At 35.8% G+C, this 21,552-nt stretch overlaps 1 protein-coding gene across 2 annotated transcripts; it reads right to left on the reverse strand.

Moving 5' to 3' along the window:
- Positions 1-9,981: 9,981 nt before the first annotated feature.
- Positions 9,982-20,214, reverse strand: relb (v-rel avian reticuloendotheliosis viral oncogene homolog B). Of its 2 annotated transcripts, none has more exons than XM_054626018.1 (11): positions 19,872-20,214; positions 19,545-19,568; positions 17,742-17,899; positions 15,294-15,632; positions 14,284-14,450; positions 14,075-14,166; positions 13,791-13,922; positions 13,593-13,697; positions 13,112-13,327; positions 12,903-12,974; positions 9,982-11,778 (listed from the first exon to the last, which is right to left on the reverse strand). In XM_054626018.1, exons 1-11 carry the CDS (start codon positions 19,903-19,905, stop codon positions 11,336-11,338), a joined length of 1,782 nt encoding a protein of 593 aa, XP_054481993.1. In that variant the 5' UTR covers positions 19,906-20,214; the 3' UTR covers positions 9,982-11,335. The 2 variants fall into 2 exon arrangements, with proteins under 2 accessions (XP_054481993.1, XP_054481910.1); XM_054625935.1 differs by having other exon boundaries at positions 9,985-11,781; positions 19,872-20,211.
- Positions 20,215-21,552: the final 1,338 nt, after the last annotated feature.

Consider the following 21,552-nt stretch of genomic DNA (forward strand, 5'->3'; position numbering starts at 1 on the left):
AATGACTATTTCACACTACCTTTAAGGATGTACTGAAAACCCATGACATGTTATGTCTGTGTTTGCCCAGTAGATGGAGCCAAAGGGCTTTAAATGAGTAAAATCTCCATTTAATAGAGTGACATCATAGACTGTTTGAATTATTGAGCGTACATTGTTTTATTGAAAACAAGTCTCAAGTTAAGAACCAGAGAAATAAAACATGCCCATACAACTTCAGTTAACTTCAGTGTGGTAGCTCCAACAACTGAAAATACTGTGTGTTTCCCAGTATTTTTCTTGTTAAAGCCAATAAGTAGTACTACAAAACAAACAAGTGTTGTAATAAACCACACATCTGCCCACGAAGACACACTGATACAGCTATGATCCTTATATGGTGAGAGACAAAGAGGTTTATTAAAACATAATAACGGCCATTTCACGCCTGGTTTCGCTTTCAACACTTCTGGTCTGATCTGTGACAGTTGTACTGGTGTTGTGTGGTTTAGCAGTTGCAGCATGCTATTATGGTAAGATGGGGAGTCCCTACTGGTGTGGGAACTCCCGTGGGTGTTGTAACTTAGCAACAGTGGGAAAAAAATCATACCTGGCCCCTGTAAACAGAAAGATCTACTTCTTATATAGATACAATCTTTCTGGAATTACCCCTTCATATAGGGCGTTTGATTAGTGATTAGGAAATCATCCAAATGAACCAAAGCAAAATCTAAAACCAAGCGCCAAATTTGGTGTTTTTCCTCTGCCTGCAAAAACATTTTAGAGGAACATCAGTCATTCATCTTCACTCCCCTGAGCTAAGTAATATGTAAAGTTTAAACTTAATTTTTTTTGTTTGATGAGACTTTATTGATCCACTGGGGTAAAAGCATAAGGTACCAAGCAGTATATAATTAGGTAATTTAAATTAGAGCCACATTAACCAGCTGCAACATTAAATGGACCATTCTGCATACTTTTACTGTTAACAATTGATAAGTATATTTTGATGCTAATACTTTTTTACTGGCTGAACTCCTCTTCTTCCTCAGATTATTCACCATTAGGTGTGAGATTTGTCAGTAAGTGAAAGGTAAACAGTTGGGATCACCTGACAGAGTGGGTGTGACTCCAGTGAAAGCTCCTGTTTTAATGACTTCATCTGAGTGATGTAACTAAAAGTTAACTTTCCACCTTTACACATTTCAGGTTAAAAAAGACACCCTGATTAAATCTTTTCCCATCATTATTTCTGTAGGTGATATTTTCCACAGCACATGACTCATCTTTTCTGCTCAGTTTTCCCCTGAGTCTCCACAAACCAACACCACTGCACATCAGACAAGTGAGAGTTGAGGTTCATGACTGCAGTTTTAAATAGCTATTAACAGTAGTGGGGGAAGTATTCAGATACTTTACTCAAGTACAGGTACCTCAAAGTTGTACTTAAGTACAGTACTTAAGTGCTTAAATGTACTTGATTACATCCCACCATAAACATTTCAAGTACTATTCCTTGACATTTTTGTGGATACTGCTGTCCTAAAAACTAAAATCTCAGATCAACAAGAGACCATCTTGCGTTGGTATCACAGCAGCTGCGATGCCAAATCGGGCCAAAAGATTAAAGTGGGGGTCCAATGGCCCCTCTCCTACTTCCTACTTCTAACCACTACTTCCAAAGCCCTTCAAACTGCATCCATTTTCAAACTCTGCTTTCATTTCAACTACACACCTGTAAAGTTTTGTGACTGCATCTTGCACGGTTATGACACTATTGCATAGACAAAATATGTCAAAAAGTAGACAGGCAGAAATATAAATACCTGGCAAAAATGTCAAAACCGATTTAGTGGTAGTTCCCACTACAGTAGGTGTCTCTAGGGCCACATTGTGCCATGAAGGACACACACTCAGAGTCACAATCTGGAAACAATACCAGCCACAAGCTGTCGCGGATGGTAAAGCAAAATAAACCTGAAAGTAAATCCTTTAATAGCTACTTCCTATAGCTATTAAAGCCTTGTTCTATTTAAATATGTGATAAACCACCAGTTTGCCGGATGACCACATGTTATGGCTGATAGAGTAGACATGTTCAGGCAGGTCACAGCGCAGGGTTAGGTGTTACCATTTTACAGGAAATAATGTGTATTTAGATCAGAGGCCTTAGAACCAGGCCAGTGTGGAGTTTCCCAGCGGCAGAGAGCCATTTATGTTCAGGTCAAGTGAAAACAGAGCCAGATAAAGTAGCACAGCTGCTGGTCTCAACAACACGAGGTAACCAGGTGTTACCAGGAATGTTAAATATTGAAACTACTCTTCTGACAACATTGTTTGTTTATTGTTCAGTGAAAATCAGGTTGTAGGTGTGACGATCACAAGTGCTGACAAAATAAGTCCACAATATCATTTTAGTAATTTATCAGGCATAAATTTCAAACATTTACTGGTTTCAACTTCTTAAACGTGAGGATTTGCTACTATTTCTATTTTTATATGATTTAAAATTGTATTTGCTTTTGGATTGTTAGTCAGACAAAACTATCACTTTTGTTGTTTTTTATGTTGGTCTGTCTGTTCATCTCTGGTCAGATTTTGTCACCACGTAGGCATCACGACCATGCAAGATGAAGTCACGAACTTCACAGCTGTGTACTTGACACCAAATGAACATATTATGTTTAAAAAAATATTTGAAAAATATTATGGTATGTCATAGAATGTCATAGTACATTACAAAATAAAGTCATCAAAAAGTCATAGTTAAGCATTTAAAAAAATCATAATAAAGTCATAGTAAAGAGGTTGAAAACGGTCATACTACAGCATGTCAAAAAAAGTTAACAAAAACAAAGCCACAGTATAGTAGTTCTAAAAATCTAAGAAATCTTAAAAATCTAAAAAATTAAATGAAAAGTTCTAGTATTTTGATTGAAAAAAACTCATGGTAAAGTATTTCATAAAAAGTCATACAAATGTCATAGAGAAGAGTCTTTAGGATAACAAAATACAGTTTTAGCCCATTTGCAACATAAGAAAAACATGACAAACAAAACAAAACAATTAGTGCATTTCTTTAAATTAGCATCGGTAGGAATTTTGACAGCTAAACAAAACAATTCACTGGTAAATATATCTGGCATCTTAATATAAAAAAAAATGACATCAGGAAAACACTGTCCATCAACTTTGACCATGTGTGAGCACCAAGCATCATTGATGTAAACAGAATCCGGCTCCTCTCGTCCCACTGGTGTCCTGCGCTTTGTCCTGTGCTCGGCCTATCAATTGCAGCTTCATTCAGAAAACCATGATTTAATCAGGTCTCCATAAAGATGTAGGCACAGCAGTAAGCAACCTCTCGTTGCTGGTTAAGCTAAATTCTTATGTGAAGTCATTATAAAGTCATAGTATAGCATGCCAAAAAGTCATAAAAAAGTCATAGTATAGCATATTGAAAAAAGTCATAATATAGCATGTAAATAAAAGTCATAAAAATGTCATCGTACATCATATCGAAAAAAGTCATAGTATGGCATGTCGAAAAAAATCAAAAAAAGTCATAGTATGGCATGTCGAAAAAAGTCATAAAAAAAGTCATAGTATAGCATGTAAAAACAATTATGAAAAAGTCATAGTATAGCGTGTCGATAATTCATGAAAAAATGGAATAGTATAGCATGTCAAAGAAATTCATAAAAACGTCATAGTATAGTGTGTCTAAAAGTCATATTATAGCATGTCAAAAAAAGTCATAAAAAAGGCATAATATAGCATGTCAAAAAGTCATAAAAAAGGCATAATATAGCATGTTGAAAAAAGTCATAATATAGCCTGTCAAAAAATGCCCAAAATACTATGTTGTAAAATAATCATAAAGTCATAAAAAAGTCATAGTATAGCATGTCGAAAAAAGGCATAATATAGCATGTCAAAAAATGTCATAAAAAGGTCATAATATAGCATATTGAAAAAAGTAAGAAAAAAAGTATAGCATGTCAAAAAATGTCATAAAAAGTCATAATATAGCATGTCAAAAAAAAGTCATAATATAGCATGTCAAAAAATAAAAAAGTCATAATATAGCATAATATAGCATGTTGAAAAAAGTCATAATATAGCCTGTCAAAAAATGCCCAAAATACTATGTTGTAAAATAATCATAAAGTCATAAAAAAGTCATAGTATAGCATGTCGAAAAAAGGCATAATATAGCATGTCAAAAAGTCATAAAAAAGTCATAATATAGCATGTTGAAAGAAGTCAAGAAAAAAAAAAGTATAGTATAGCATGTCAAAAAATGTCATAAAAAAGTCATAATATAGCATGTCATGTCAAAAAAAAAGTATAGCATAATATAATGTCAAAAAATGTCATAAAAAAGTCATAATATAGCATGTTGTAGCATGTCAAAAAAAAATAGCATGTTGAAAAAGTCATAATATAGCCTGTCAAAAAATGCCCAAAATCATAAAGTCATAAAAAAGTCATAGTATAGCATGTCGAAAAAAGGCAAATATAGCATGTTGCAAAAAGTCATAAAAAAGGCATAATATAGCATGTCGAAAAAAGGCATAATATAGCATGTCAAAAAATGTCATAAAAAGGTCATGGTATAGCATGTCGAAAGAAGTCATAAAAAAGTCATGGTATAGCATGTCAAAAAAAAAAGTCATAAAAAGTCATAAGCATGTCATGGTATAAAAAAAAAGGCATAATATAGCATGTCAGAAAGTCATAAAAAAGTCATAATATAGCATATTGAAAAAAGTAAGAAAAAAGTCATAGTATATCATGTCAAAAAATGTCATAAAAAAGTCATAGTATAGCATGTTGAAAAAAGTCATAATATAGCCTGTCAAAAAATGCCCAAAATACTATGTTGTAAAATAATCATAAAGTCATAAAAAAGTCATAGTATAGCATGTCGAAAAAAGGCATAATATAGCATGTCAAAAAGTCATAATAAAGTCAAAATATTGCATATTGAAAAAAGTAAGAAAAAAGTCATAAAAAAGTTGCAGTATAGCATGTCAAAGAAATTCATAAAAACGTCATAGTATAGTGTGTCTAAAAGTCATAATATAGCATGTCAAAAAATGTCATAAAAAGGTCATGGTATAGCATGCCGAAAAAAAGTCATAAAAAAGTCATGGTATAGCATGCCGAAAAAAGTCATAAAAAGTCATAGTATAGCATGTCGAAAAAAGGCATAATATAGCATGTCAGAAAGTCATAAAAAAGTCATAATATAGCATATTGAAAAAAGTAAGAAAAAAGTCATAGTATATCATGTCAAAAAATGTCATAAAAAAGTCATAGTATAGCATGTCGAAGAAAGTCATAATATAGCCTGTCAAAAAATGCCCAAAATACTATGTTGTAAAATAATCATAAAGTCATAGAAAAGTCATAGTATAGCATGTCGAAAAAAGGCATAATATAGCATGTCAAAAAGTCATAATAAAGTCAAAATATTGCATATTGAAAAAAGTAAGAAAAAAGTCATAAAAAAGTTAGTATAGCATGTCAAAGAAATTCATAAAAACGTCATAGTATAGTGTGTCTAAAAGTCATAATATAGCATGTCAAAAAATGTCATAAAAAGGTCATGGTATAGCATGTCGAAAGAAGTCATAAAAAAGTCATGGTATAGCATGCCGAAAAAAGTCATAAAAAGTCATAGTATAGCATGTCGAAAAAAGGCATAATATAGCATGTCAGAAAGTCATAAAAAAGTCATAATATAGCATATTGAAAAAAGTAAGAAAAAAGTCATAGTATATCATGTCAAAAAATGTCATAAAAAAGTCATAGTATAGCATGTCGAAGAAAGTCATAATATAGCCTGTCAAAAAATGCCCAAAATACTATGTTGTAAAATAATCATAAAGTCATAGAAAAGTCATAGTATAGCATGTCGAAAAAAGGCATAATATAGCATGTCAAAAAGTCATAATAAAGTCAAAATATTGCATATTGAAAAAAGTAAGAAAAAAGTCATAAAAAAGTTGCAGTATAGCATGTCAAAGAAATTCATAAAAACGTCATAGTATAGTGTGTCTAAAAGTCATATTATAGCATGTCAAGAAAAGTCGTAAAAAAGGCATAATATAGCATGTCAAAAAGTCATAATATAGCCTGTCAAAAAATGCCCAAAATACTATGTTGTAAAATAATCATAAAGTCATAAAAAAAGTCATAGTATAGCATGTCGAAAAAAGGCATAATATAGCATGTCAAAAAGTCATAAAAAAGTCATAATATTGCATATTGAAAAAAGTAAGAAAAAAGTCCTGGTATAGCATGCCGAAATAAATTCATAAAAAGTCATAGTATAGCATGTCAAAAAAAGTAATAGTATAGCATGTCAAAGAAATTCGTAAAAAAGTCATAGTATAGTGTGTCTAAAAGTCATATTATAGCATGTCAAAAAAAGTCATAAAAAAGGCATAATATAGCATGTTATAAAAAAGTTAAAATAAAAAAGTCATGGAATAACATTTGGAAAAAAGTCAAAATATAAAAGTGATGGTATATCAAGAAACGTCATAAAAAAGTCACAGTATACCATGTCTAAAAAAGTCATTAAAAAGTCATATTATAGCATATTGACAAAAGTAACAATAAAAAAGTCATTGCATTTCGAAAGGGGTCATAAAAAGTCATAGAACTTTATGTCAAAAAAAGTATAGCATGTAAGACAAAATCATAACAACAAAGTCATAGTATTGCACGTAGAATATATCTATACTATGTTATAAAAAGTCATAGTACAGTATGCCCACACAAAAACATGGTCAAAATAGGGTCCAGGTTGAAAAATAATGAAGTGATCCCTTTAATGAACATCTTTGAAAAAACGTACAAAAAAATTGTCTCACTAACCTCAATTTAGACATTTCCACAATTTTGAAATGAAGGTCAGATAATATTAGTGGTAATTTCCCAATCACTGTCTATGTATTTATATTCCCCAATGTGGTATTACGAGTTTCCTGATAAGCATGCGACTCAGCAGAAACCACAAACCTGGACTACTGGAAATGTGGAAAGTTCTCGAGGATAAAAAAAAAAAGGCATAATATAGCATGTCAAAAAATGTCATAAAAAGGTCATGGTATAGCATGTCGAAAGAAGTCATAAAAAAGTCATGGTATAGCATGCCGAAAAAAAGTCATAAAAAGTCATAGTATAGCATGTCGAAGAAAGTCATAATATAGCCTGTCAAAAAATGCCCAAAATACTATGTTGTAAAATAATCATAAAGTCATAGAAAAGTCATAGTATAGCATGTCGAAAAAAGGCATAATATAGCATGTCAAAAAGTCATAATAAAGTCAAAATATTGCATATTGAAAAAAGTAAGAAAAAAGTCATAAAAAAGTTGCAGTATAGCATGTCAAAGAAATTCATAAAAACGTCATAGTATAGTGTGTCTAAAAGTCATAATATAGCATGTCAAAAAATGTCATAAAAAGGTCATGGTATAGCATGCCGAAAGAAGTCATAAAAAAGTCATGGTATAGCATGCCGAAAAAAAGTCATAAAAAGTCATAGTATAGCATCGAAAAAAGGCATAATATAGCATGTCAGAAAGTCATAAAAAAGTCATAATAAGCATATTGAAAAAAGTAAGAAAAAAGTCATAGTATATCATGTCAAAAAATGTCATCATAAAATAATGTGAAAGAAAGTCATAATATAGCCTGTCAAAAAATGCCCAAAAGTCATGTAAAATAATCATAAAGTCATAGTCATAGTATAGCATGTCGAAAAAAGGCATAATATAGCATGTCAAAAAAAAAGTCAAAAATATTGCATATTGAAAAAAGTAAGAAAAAAGTCATAAAAAAGTTGCAGTATAGCATGTCAAAGAAATTCATAAAAAGTCAGTATAGTGTGTCTAAAAGTCATATTATAGCATCAAGAAAAGTCATAAAAAGGCATAATATAGCATGTCAAAAAGTCATAATATAGCCTGTCAAAAAATGCCCAAAATACTATGTTGTAAAATAATCATAAAGTCATAAAAAAAAGTCATAGTATAGCATGTCGAAAGGCATAATATAGCATGTCAAAAAGTCATAAAAAGGCATATATAGCATGTCAAAAAGTCATAAAAAAGTCATAATATTGCATATTGAAAAAAGTAAGAAAAAAGTCCTGGTATAGCATGCCGAAATAAATTCATAAAAAGTCATAGTATAGCATGTCAAAAAAAGTAATAGTATAGCATGTCAAAGAAATTCGTAAAAAAGTCATAGTATAGTGTGTCTAAAAGTCATATTATAGCATGTCAAAAAAAGTCATAAAAAAGGCATAATATAGCATGTTATAAAAAAGTTAAAATAAAAAAGTCATGGAATAACATTTGGAAAAAAGTCAAAATATAAAAGTGATGGTATATCAAGAAACGTCATAAAAAAGTCACAGTATACCATGTCTAAAAAAGTCATTAAAAAGTCATATTATAGCATATTGACAAAAGTAACAATAAAAAAGTCATTGCATTTCGAAAGGGGTCATAAAAAGTCATAGAACTTTATGTCAAAAAAAGTATAGCATGTAAGACAAAATCATAACAACAAAGTCATAGTATTGCACGTAGAATATATCTATACTATGTTATAAAAAGTCATAGTACAGTATGCCACACAAAAACATGGGAAAATAGGGTCCAGGTTGAAAAATAATGAAGTGATCCCTTTAATGAACATCTTTGAAAAAACGTACAAAAAAATTGTCTCACTAACCTCAATTTAGACATTTCCACAATTTTGAAATGAAGGTCAGATAATATTAGTGGTAATTTCCCAATCACTGTCTATGTATTTATATTCCCCAATGTGGTATTACGAGTTTCCTGATAAGCATGCGACTCAGCAGAAACCACAAACCTGGACTACTGGAAATGTGGAAAGTTCTCGAGGATAAAAAAAAAAAGGCATAATATAGCATGTCAAAAAATGTCATAAAAAGGTCATGGTATAGCATGTCGAAAGAAGTCATAAAAAAGTCATGGTATAGCATGCCGAAAAAAAGTCATAAAAAGTCATAGTATAGCATGTCGAAGAAAGTCATAATATAGCCTGTCAAAAAATGCCCAAAATACTATGTTGTAAAATAATCATAAAGTCATAGAAAAGTCATAGTATAGCATGTCGAAAAAAGGCATAATATAGCATGTCAAAAAGTCATAATAAAGTCATAATATTGCATATTGAAAAAAGTAAGAAAAAAGTCATAAAAAAGTTGCAGTATAGCATGTCAAAGAAATTCATAAAAACGTCATAGTATAGTGTGTCTAAAAGTCATATTATAGCATGTCAAAAAAAGTCATAAAAAAGGCATAATATAGCATGTTATAAAAAAGTTAAAATAAAAAAGTCATGGAATAACATTTGGAAAAAAGTCAAAATATAAAAGTGATGGTATATCAAGAAACGTCATTCAAAAATCATAACGAAGCATATCGAAAAAAGTAAATATAAAAAAAGTCATAATATAGCACGTTGGAAAAAGTCATATAAAAGTCATAGTATAGCATGTTGTAAAAAAGTTAAAATAAAAGTCATGGAATAACATTTGGAAAAAAGTCAAAATATAAAAGTGATGGTATATCAAGAAACGTCATAAAAAAGTCACAGTATACCATGTCTAAAAAAGTCATTAAAAAGTCATATTATAGCATATTGACAAAAGTAACAATAAAAAAGTCATTGCATTTCGAAAGGGGTCATAAAAAGTCATAGAACTTTATGTCAAAAAAAGTATAGCATGTAAGACAAAATCATAACAACAAAGTCATAGTATTGCACGTAGAATATATCTATACTATGTTATAAAAAGTCATAGTACAGTATGCCACACAAAAACATGGGAAAATAGGGTCCAGGTTGAAAAATAATGAAGTGATCCCTTTAATGAACATCTTTGAAAAAACGTACAAAAAAATTGTCTCACTAAGCTCAATTTAGACATTTCCACAATTTTGAAATGAAGGTCAGATAATATTAGTGGTAATTTCCCAATCACTGTCTATGTATTTATATTCCCCAATGTGGTATTACGAGTTTCCTGATAAGCATGCGACTCAGCAGAAACCACTACTGGAAATGTGGAAAGTTCTCGAGGATAAAAAAAAAAAAAAAGGAATTGGGTGAAGCTAAGACGCTGCGACCACAATGTGTCTGATGTCATTATAAACAACAGAGGATACCTTTCACCAGAATGTTTCTATCTAATTTGTTGGGCAAACAGGTCATTCAACATTGTCTTGTTACATTTAAAGCTAAGATGTGAAAAGCATAAACACATCTACTGGTTGTTGTTGCCAAGCTTCATTGTTTTTATAAGTGAGCGAGCAGGTTAGTACTGTATGTAGGCAGGTAGCTGAAGGTCACATTCAAAATTGATTTGATCATCAAGGCAGCAGTCAGCTTAAGAGGAAGTAACCACAAGACAAAAAAACACAGACTGACATTTTATTGTTTCTTTTCTGAAATATTGACATTACGAAGCTACAGCGGTGGGCGGAGTTGGACTCGTGACGAGCGGAAATTTGAATGTTTACCACGAGAGTGAAACTGCACAACAGCAGAAACTGACACAGACAAAGTCTAAAAATAGGAGGAGGACTGGTTTCTATTGTGTTTAAGAAGATTAAATATTAAACAAGCCAGCTGGTTTGATGGCCACATCAATAGAGGAAGCAAGAACAATGTGAAGAGCAGATCTGAAACTACTGTACATAAGACCTTTTGTGTTACAACTAAAATCCTTCTTTCTTGTAGGAAGTCAGGTCATTTTTCCAAAATCATGATGAAGCACATAAGAGTCACCTTAGACAAACATTATATGACAGATATTTAAGTCTTACCTCACCAATCATTCACTAAAATAGATGGCAATTCATGGGAGGGTTTCTATTGATCCCAAGTTAAATATAGATGCAAGAGCTCTCTTTTGAAAACCCCACGCTGACTGTGAGAATCTGACAATTAGTGCTGGCAGCATTTACAAGCACATATGCAGGAATGTTAACCTGCTCCTGCTGGTTGCTAAAGCCTTGACCAGCAAGGTCTTCAGACAAAGATATGGAGTAAGCAACAGGGCAAACACATTTCACAGTGCAAGCAGTAGTCTTGGACGCAGGACAACATAATCTTGTTTGGGAAGTTGGACATTTTGGGAAATACAAACCATTCTTTCATATGAGAGTGGTACCAATTTTCTCATCTAACTCTCTGCAAGAAAGTAAAATAAGCGTATTTCCCCAAATGCCAAAGTTATTCTTAAATTTCACAGAGAGAGCGTGTAAGGGCGTTTCATGATCCTGACTATTCGGTCCTCACAGCTCCTCTTCTGACTTCACCTGAAGCATGTTGGCGGGGCTGTCCTGGCCCTCTGTCTGCGGAGTCTGAATCTCATTGACGAGCATGTTGAACTGCAAGTCGCTGTACTGGGAAAAGTCCTGAGTATACGAGCCCAAGTTCTGGTTAAAGTTCATATCCAGGTTGGCTGACGCGGAGCAGGCATCGGGCCCCTGCTCAAAGCAAGAGGGCACGGACGAGGTAAAGCTGGGGTCGGGGATCATGTCCCATAGTTGAGGTATTTCCATCAACTGATTAAGGATGGCTGTTACATCGCCATTGTTTGGGTCCTGGATCTCGTTGTAACACATTCCCCCTAAAGCGGAGGCCCCGGGCTGGGCAGCACAAAGCCTCTCGTTAGGAGACATCATGGTTTGAGGCAGTTGAATGTGGAAGGGCTGCTCTGCTGCAGGTGCACTCTCTGCTGCAGAAAGAGGAAACGGATTGTGTTACAGAGAAAATAAAGACCTGTTGGAAATATGATGAAAGGTCCGTTAATAAGTAGAGACCTTTGTACTTGGATCAGGAAAAGAGATTTCTGCCGTTTGAAACTTGAAATTATTTTAATCTTGAAAGAAATTCAAATTTTTGATGCAGAAACTGACCCGGTAGGATCGACTACAGGCATTAAGAATAACTGTATAGAAATATCCAATATTCTCGCTGATGGTCTTGTTTACTTATGTAGGTCATATGGAGGCATCAGTATTACACAAAGACGGTTTCAAAACTGCTTGTAGTAACTTTAACATGCAAGATGTTAACATATTGATTTGGAAACATACATTCAATTCCCAGTTTATTAGATAAACCTTGCTAAAACTAATGCAGTCTAATACAACAGTCTTGCAATAAATCTAATTTGATGAAGGTTATAATGTTCAATGTTTGATGAAACTGTTTAGAAAAGTCTTGATTCAACTGTATGGTCTTATTGGAAGGTGTAGTTTGTGGTACTGTTGAAATGTATTGAGCTTTACTTCTGTGTACAGTTAATTCATTCCATGTAAAATGGAACATTTTAACTGGTTCATTAATGTGTTTTTTTGTACCTTTATTTCATTAAAACATCAGTGTGCATATATATTTTATTTAAATGTCCATGTAGGGTAAACAGCATCTTCATATGTATCTTCTTAGAATAGTTATACCATATTTATTTCACTACCTATATCAATCATCTTGGGCTCAAGCGTCCGTTTTCTTTTAACATTTTTGGAGTGGTGAATGGACAAAACAGAACTGGGTTTCTGTGTTTACATTCAGTGTGAGTATAAACGTTATTGTTATTGATTGTTATTGATTAAAACATGTAGTGTAAGTTAAATAACATGCACATTGTCTGCCCAGATTTCATAGAACTGAGCCATTGTTAATGTTAATTAGTGACACCTGGATTTTAATGCTGTGGCAACTCAAAATGTTTGCTGTGAAAAAGTCTATACAGTCACAGTTTACTTCCTAACAATGTTTACACACCAAAAAAACTCAAACATGAAACACAAAACATCAAATGAGACTGAAGAAAAGCCATTTGAGCCTCACCTGTCACACAAGGTTTCTCGCTGAAGCTGATGTCTGACTTTATCTTTCTCTTCCGCTTCACCTCATATGGATCTTAAATTAGTACAATACAAATGCCGTTATTGTTTCTGGTTTTCAGATTATCTGCTGCATTTGTTTTATATCAAGTAAACCTCAGCCATCAATGACTCTACAGATCAGACAGTTCATTGTGTCCAGTCTTAACTGACCTGGGTTGTGTGGCAGGTACGTGAAGGAAACAGACTCGCTCTCCATCTGGTCCGAGAGGCGACGCAGGACCACGTTGACTTCAACCTCCTCCGTGATGTCCTGGTCCTGGTAGGGCGGAGTCTTAAACACGATGGCGATTTGACGGTGCACATCTGTCTGGGCAAACTCCCCGCTCGCCTTCCATGACCCTCGCCTGAAGATGATTTCTATATCATCTTTGAGACAGTGACAAAATGCAGAGCCATGTTAATCAGGACAAATCAGAAAAATACATCAGAATATAAATATTTTTTTTCCATCCTTATTTAACTTTTTTAAATGACAAGTCAAAGTAGGGTTGGGCTTTATGACGGTATATACCGTGCGAGGGTAGAACTCATACTGTATATGTCTGCCCTTTGGTCTGGTCTGCATTTGACCACCCCCTGTATATTTTTGTACATGGGTGACAGAAACAGACGCAATAAAACTTTCTCTTACCTTTCTGTACTTTATCACACAGCATATAGATCTCCGTTTTGCCGGTGCAGGAACCTCTGTACTGGTTAAAACGCCCGATCTTCAGCTGTGATGTAGTTGTTGCCTCTGTGAAAAAACAAAACGTCCAACAATATGTGAGAATCAGCAAACTCATTTAAATATTGTTGGTGCATGGGTTTAAAAGAGCCGGTTTCTTACTCTTGTCATAGATGGGATTAGACACTACTGGGCTGAGACTGTCTTTTCTGCCGTCTTCCCATTCAAACTCACACTGAAAACATAGACGCACAGAGTTCATGTCCATGTCTTCAATGCCCTTTGAGTGACCAGCTGAGGGATGAAAAGACACAAAATCAAAGTCTGTTTGCAGGAGTCACAAAGAAGAAAAAGTACCATTCTTGAAATTTAAACATATGGATGTGTATAAAGATGACAATATTAACTAAGTTCTAATGTGCTGTGTGTCCAGGAATCCATCTTACTTTGAAAGGGGTCGATATTTTGGTTTCTTCTCTTCTGAAGTGAACAGTCCAGCTCTTTCCTCCTCACACACTGGATACCGAGGTTAGCAAAGCTGCAAGTCCAGAACAAGAAACACATTTTGTCAGGACTCTTTTCAGAAAATGCAAGAGAGAAAAACGTATTTGATAAAAAGTTTGGGGAAGAGATAAATGAAAGATGGGGTGAGCACCTGTGACGTCGGTTGCTGTGAGGATTTAACGTGACCACGCAGATGCCTGAACCGTTTGGGCAGTCTTTACCCACAAGGCAGTGGGGGTGAGGCCGGTGTGGGGGGTCTTTGGTCACCAAGGAAACCGTGACTGTGACCCTCTTTAAGTGGTCAATGGGACCTTGAATCTGAGAGAGAGAACAGGACAAGAAGATATAATAGAGAAGTGGGGGAAAACAGAAGAACATAAGTCAACAGTAAACATGTCAACATCTAGCTTAGAAAAACAACCACACAACACACAGACACATAAAAAAACACATTTAGGGTTATAAAGGAACTGTTTCAACATTGTGATATAATAATATCCAATACACAGAAAAAAATGGAAGCAAGAAAGAAGACTGTCAAATTGAGAAAGACTGAGAAAAATGAATGAATTAAACATTAAAATGTGCAACAGATGTTGTCTGAGCAATTCAGACTAGCTGCAAATCAAAGCCTTTTTGTGTTCCTCCCACCATGGAGTGTCTGTGTTTATTTAGCCTGTTCTCCATTTTCTCCCCTCCCCTCTTTTTTCCAGTGAATTTTATCTGATCACCAATGCCTGAGGTACCAATTTGACCAAGAAGAATAAAAAATGCCATCAACAAAAGAATAATCAAGGGTTACTTATAACTACACAATTTAAAGAAATCCACTGATTTGTGTTAAAATCCTCATGTGCATAAATTGTTGTCCAAGTTGTGCGATGGTGTTTGTATAAAGGGGTAGATGAACATGTAGGAGTGTTTGTTAGAATGGGGGCAGGGGATAAACCACCATTTTCGACCACACTTGAGCTGGGATTTGTGGGGACTTTCTAATTGCGTCCAACAACCCACATCCTTCCAGCTCCACCTATCTACACAGGGGTTCAAGTGTGAACACCAAACAAGATCAACTGTGGTTAAAGAAACTCTCCAACTGTCACTGAGAGCTAGTAAACCCCCTTCAAGGTCCATCACATAAAAAATAAAAATAAAACCTACCTCTATCGCAGGCTGACTCTTGTTGGCTTCTGTACTGGACGCCCCCAGGATGCTGCCGGCCGAGCGTCCCTCACATTCATAGCGAAACCTCATGCCTCTCTCCTTGGGCTCCTCCACCAACACCAGCTTGGGATTATTCAGAAGCCGCTCCAGCATCTCCGCTTCGCTGCCGCCGCGGTTCTGAGAGGAAACGCCACGGGAGCTCTTAGAGGCCATCGAACAGGAGGAGCCTCGACCACGCCGCTGGAAACCTGCTGGAGAGGAAGCTCCCCGGGAAGAATGAGCCATCTCTCTGGAAGTGCTCAACTGCTGCAGGGGCTGAGGGAAGGTGCAGGTTGGCTATGGAAAAACAATAACATGTTGCCTTAGAGAGAGACATTCATCAAAATACCTACATATTTGTAACAGGTAACAACTTCAATTGTCTGCTCAGCTACTAGTTACTTTTCAGATTAAGATTTTACATAAAAAAGACACAAGAAAAGACACAATATAAAAAAGATGCAAAAGACATATCCAGTAGTTCCCAAACGTATTGGCTTGTAACCCCTAAAAGAACTAGCTAGCTATCCTATTAATCATCTCATGACCCTATATGCTTCTTCTTAGCATTAGAAAACAACATCAACTTGCAATCAGAGAAAAAAACTGTTAAAGGCATGTTTTTTTAAAGTATTTTGCAGATGACACTGTACATGACGCATGCTGCCTGATGGCTTCAGTGAAACTAAGAAGCAAAACTGAGTCACTGCATGTTTTTCCTTCATACATGTGCTTTCTATCAGTGAACAGTTAACAATGTGCTCATATGACTCCTTCGCCTACATCTTGATATCTTATTTCCCTGTTATACCACAGACCACCGAGCTTTTCCGTTCCCAGTAAAGCTCTTGTTGTTGAAAATATCTCTGACAGTTCTGCAATTACTTTATTTTTCTCTATCTATTTTTCACTCTTATATGAGGCCTCTGATTGGCTTCAATGTAATGTAAAAGAAAAAAAAGTATCATAAAGAAAAGACACTCAAGTTCTAAGTCTATCTGAAGCATCAATGTAACGAAAGATGAACAATCAGACCTGAAGAGAACAAAGAAGTTGGCAGTCAATCAGGCAGCGAGCTCATTAAACCGGTGCAGCAGAGAACTTGGTAATGCCTTTGCATGAGATCATGTGTCACAATATCCTGTTGAGCCACAGGCGACTCTTTTAGAAGAGCGTGTTAGCTGGGGCAAACCTGTTAGCCTTAAAACACTAGAGCTAAACAAAAGCCTGGCAGGCTGAACCAGCGAACAGGAAATAGGAAGCCAGCTCAACCTAACGTGGATCGACCAATTGGAGAAGCGCAGGGCGAAGAATGTGACCTTTCACCCTTCGGTGGGTTTGTCTGGTAAACAGAAAGGACGCAAACTGAAAGTAGGAGTCATATTACAGTTGTTCCAACCGCTCCTCCTTCTTTATCTTAGCTGCCTCCCACAGAAAAGCATGCTGAGGAAGTGTGTCAGCCATTATCACCAGCTGCAAGACTTTTTTAATAAACTAATTACACATAAATCCCCCAAAATGTTGTTTCTCACATGCAGGTACTTTGCTGATTAAGAGTTTCAGCTGTTTTCTTGTGCCCTACATTATTACCCGTCTGTGCCGGCTACAACGTCACTGCAGTCTTATCAGATTACAGCACTTCTGATCTGTAAATCACGTGCTTTATGGTAAGAGCCGAGCCGGCCTGACTGCCTAATTACTACTCTGTACAACAACAAAACACCCAACTGCCTGCAGGCTTTTGTCTATGACTGCATGGATCTATATTTGTGTATAGTCTAGGGCTACAAAAAACATTTTAAAATGGCCATCACACGTTACCACAGCTCATGGTAACATCTTCAGATTGCATGTCTGACTGAATGCTTTTTATTAAAATAATTATACAAAACAATGAAAAGTAAAGCAGCAAATCCTCACATTTGATAGACTGGAACCTCATGGGGAGATAATGATATCATACACATAATGATAAACGTTAACAATGCAATAATTATCAAAGTTGTGGAATTAATTTTCTGACAACTGACTAATAGAATAAAGGACTATTTTTTTTAATGTCGCCTTACTTCGATAAAGGCAAGCTGAGAAAAGCCTTAAAATCCTTAAACAATTACAATTACATCTGTATTCAGTCTTGTGATTGTAGCTACAATATGCAGATTCTCTAACACTTTTTACACAATTATCATTAGTAATATGATCTTGTGTACAATTAAACTTGGCCCCTCTGGGCGTTGCCAACAGTTACTCTAGGAATGACCGCAACACCCTAAGAAACCTCTAAACTGAGGTAGAAACCAGATGAGAACAGACATAAACCAAAACAAAACAAATTACTACACTGGAACCAAATCATCACAGTGTAAGAGCACAACCCTAAGATGTTTTTGTGGCCACTCTCACCTGACATGCAGTGCCTCTAGCCACCAGCACCGGCTGAGATGGCGGAGAGGAGCTCTGTTGTTGCATCTTGAGGTTCTGGCAGATGAGGTCAGCAGGGGGGGCAGGAGGTCCAGGGAAGGAGGCACCTGACAGGTCTGTGATGATTTCATGAATGAGATCTGAAGGAAAAAAAAATGATGGTGTCTCAGATCACCGATGTAACCGGAATAAAGTTGGTGTAAATGTCAGGGCTTCCCATAGTTTATCTTTATAGATATATTATCTATCTCTATATTGGTCCTTTTATATCGCTCACCAGTGAAGATCGCCTTTACTTTCTGTTCTATTGCCTGGTATTTTTCATTGTTGGTGCAGAATAAAAAAACAAACTGTATAAGAAAGTCAATATGTCCAGTAAGATTATTGAACAATAGCAAAATTGCATGACAATGGCCTGTGAATGTTGAGGAAAGGGCAGGGGATTATTAGAGCAGTATCAAGTTATCTTCTTAGTGCATTTGAGATGTGATCATCAGACAGTATCGGGTGCCATTCCACTAAACCAATGAGGCTTGCAGATCATTTGTGCCAACTAGTATCACACCGCTGAACAAACCTCTGTGTGTGTGACGATGCTGCACCTTATGATATGATGTGTCAAGAACTTCAATGATATGTGGTGAAGCTGTCTTTAGTAATGGTCAAGTGTTCTGTTGTGGTTGTCAGTAGTATTATAGTTGTCTATTTATTTATCTGACGTTTGCTGTATGGCACATGATGAAATAAGAAAGTCCTAATACCTATTGATCTATCCACAGTGTTACAGCTGTGTATAACAAGATTTTGTCTCTTTATTTGTGTATGATGTACTTAAAAGTGCCGTTTACCCCACACTGTCCATTATTTTCTGTATCGGGACACCCACACCTGCGTTATTGTGTCTTTACCATGTCGAAATACCAAAACACATGAAATGTGTTGTGTTAAAGTGGTTAGTTTGATAGTTTCACCAGTGTTAGTTGCAGCTATGGTTATCAGCACTTATATATGTAGTGCATAATAATTTGTACCTGTGGTTGAGCTCTACGATGTCTGACACTTGCCAAACAAACAGAAATTATAGTTTCTTGCAACCGTTAACATTAACAAAGCAGAGACAATTAATCTATTAGGCAATAGCCAGAAAGTTCTTAAGCAACAATTTTGACAGTCAAGTCTTGATCATTTAAGTTATTTGAAAAATGTATATAATGTGAAAACATTAATGTGCACTTTTAACATCCAATTACAATAAGTGCAAGTAATCTGAATACGCAAATTTAGGTTTTGGGAGCTGTAATTCCATTTTTCACTATTTTCTTACATTTGATAGACTTGCACTGTATATTGACAATTAAGTTAGAAAATAATTGGTAGATTATGAAATAAGGTTGCAGCCTTAAATGCAATAAATATATTAGAAATAATACATGAAATGCTTAATGATGCAGTTATTATTTTTGAAATGTTATTTTAGTCTTGTTTATGTTTCGTATTGCTCCTCGCAAATGCATCTGCCAGAGCAAATGAAACATGAGCTTGCAGATCGTCGTTACCAGGAAATCTAACCAGAGGCTTTGGCAGAAAAAATTATAATACACGATGAGGGAGCAGAAATACTGATAACGGTTGTCCAACTTCTCCTTCTGCGTGAGGTCGCGTGAGGTCACACTCTGCCTCACAACCCACGCAAACATGACTTATCCTCTCCTCAGCAAACGATTTAAAAAAAAAAAAAAAAAAAAAAAAAAAAAAAAAAAAAGGCAAAAACAAGTTTATACTCACCAAAGTCTGAAGGCCCTCGCGAATCTGCAGGACAAACAGAAGGCATCAGAATTAAATAAAATAAAAACTCAGCTGTTAAATAAAACCTGCACCAGGTGGAGCAGTAACAGCGGGAATGAGAGCCGGTTAAGGGCGCTCTGTTCCCGGGAATGGGTGTTGGCTGCTCTGCTCTGACGAATCACATGCCTGGGAATGACGTAAGACCTCTCTCTCTCTCTCTCTCTCTCACACACACACACACACACACACACACAGAGAGAGAGAGAGAGACAAACACAAGCTAACAAACAAACACACACCCAAACAAACAGACATATTAAAACCTACCAGAGGTCCCGGTGAAGATGTCCATGTCGTTCATCGCATGGGAGGAGTCCTTACAGATACTGTCGTTGAATTCTCTCCTAACCGGGTTATATCCGGTATTAGTCTCCTCTCTCTTTTAAAAACAGCTCTTTTCATATAAACCAGCCCCGGGGGTGAGTGTGGACGGGTACGCTCGGTCTGAAGGACTTGGGTCCATGTGTTGAATGTCTTCTGAAGCGTTCTTTGCTTCACTTTTTTGTTTCCGCAACACCTCGCTCTGATTGGCTGGTTGGGGGAATGGAAATCCCCTCACGTTACCTCCCAGAGGGGAAACCCCCCCTACGGTGACAGCATGCACCTAAGGCAGGTAGTGTGCTGCATGCAGATATATTCAAATGAGTACAACACGAGAGCCCAAAAGGGGATTGTGACCCCCTTAAATAAAAAATAAAAATAAAAAAGTTTTTTATTCCATTAAGTCATCTTTTTTTTTTTACCGAGCTTCACTTCATTTGCAAAACAAATTGAAACTATTTAAATGAGCCCACATCATCCAAACACTCTGGTTATTTAAAATCCAAGGCAGTCAACTCCAGCTTTTCCCATCCAGAGATTCATGACGCTTACTTTTTCCCCCTGGTTGCATCATACAACTATACTTCCGCAGCTCCTGTTTCCGACAAACGGATGGATGAGTGGGAATTCCTGCTTTTAATCATTAACAACCAGACAGTCAACTGCGCCAATACGATCGCTGCATTTTTAGTGACTGCCCCTCAAAACAGTGACGTGTTCAGTGCATTTACAGCGTGTTAACTATTTAGTTTTAACTACTTGCGACACCTGCTGGACACACAGAGGACAGGCGGTTTACAGGAAATGGAAAGTGAACGTGAACATTGAGAGGAAGCAGTGACTGAGAGGGGACCAGGTTAAAAACAAAAGATACTCCTCTCATCTGCAGTGGTGTTGCAGATAAACTGTTCCCAAACCTGGGAGATGATTAATAAGATAGAAAAAAAAGGAAAAGAGGAAAAACTACTGCAAATAAAAATGGTTTTTTTTTCTAATGAAACAGCTTTTTAGGTCTCTAAAAATCCATGACAATGAACAGTCACATCACTCTCTCAGCACAGAGACCCATCCAGCCTACATGTCCCAAGCTGTGGACTGGTAGGGTAAGACGCATGCAGTGTCGAGGTTTGGGCATCAGAGTGTTTCTACAAATGCTTCATAAAGGAAAGTGACAGACTGTTCAACATCGGCTTATGATCTGGTAGAGGAAGTCATGATGAGGCGAATACCAACAGTGTCAAACGCTTCAATCCAGCCTCACATCACTCAGTAACCGGCCTGGCAATCAGACAATAATACCATTATTGTGCTACTATTTGAATGGCTGAAAAAATAATATGTGGACATAAATTCAAAAATCTGAAGCCAGGTTTATCAGCCCTGGTCTGAGGATTAAATAGACTGCTTCAACAAGTTAGATTTGTGCTAGTTGCAGTATTTTCACTGCGTTCCATTACATAAACATCTCCTATAGCTAGTATTTAATCCCAGAATTGTGCATCGAGCCTGTATTTACCAATCATTTGAGTCACATTTCCAAGCAAAAACACTTGCTGGTTTCAGCCTGTTGACCAACAATATCGCTTGCTTCTCTCATTAAAGACCTAACTAAATAATATGCATGCCG

This window comes from Anoplopoma fimbria, chromosome 1, assembly GCF_027596085.1.
Source record: "Anoplopoma fimbria isolate UVic2021 breed Golden Eagle Sablefish chromosome 1, Afim_UVic_2022, whole genome shotgun sequence".
In the NCBI taxonomy this organism is placed as follows: domain Eukaryota; kingdom Metazoa; phylum Chordata; class Actinopteri; order Perciformes; family Anoplopomatidae; genus Anoplopoma; species Anoplopoma fimbria.

Bases quoted from the DNA above. Each gene is read 5' to 3' on its own strand.
- relb (XM_054625935.1), bottom strand. From the start codon at position 19,905: ATGAACGACATGGACATCTTCACCGGGACCTCTG. The intron at 15,633-17,741 runs GTGAGAGTGGCC...GTTTTTCCATAG, and splicing joins CTAGAGGCACTGCATGTCAG to CCAACCTGCACCTTCCCTCA. The intron at 14,167-14,283 runs GTGCTCACCCCA...CTGGACTTGCAG, and splicing joins CACAGCAACCGACGTCACAG to CTTTGCTAACCTCGGTATCC.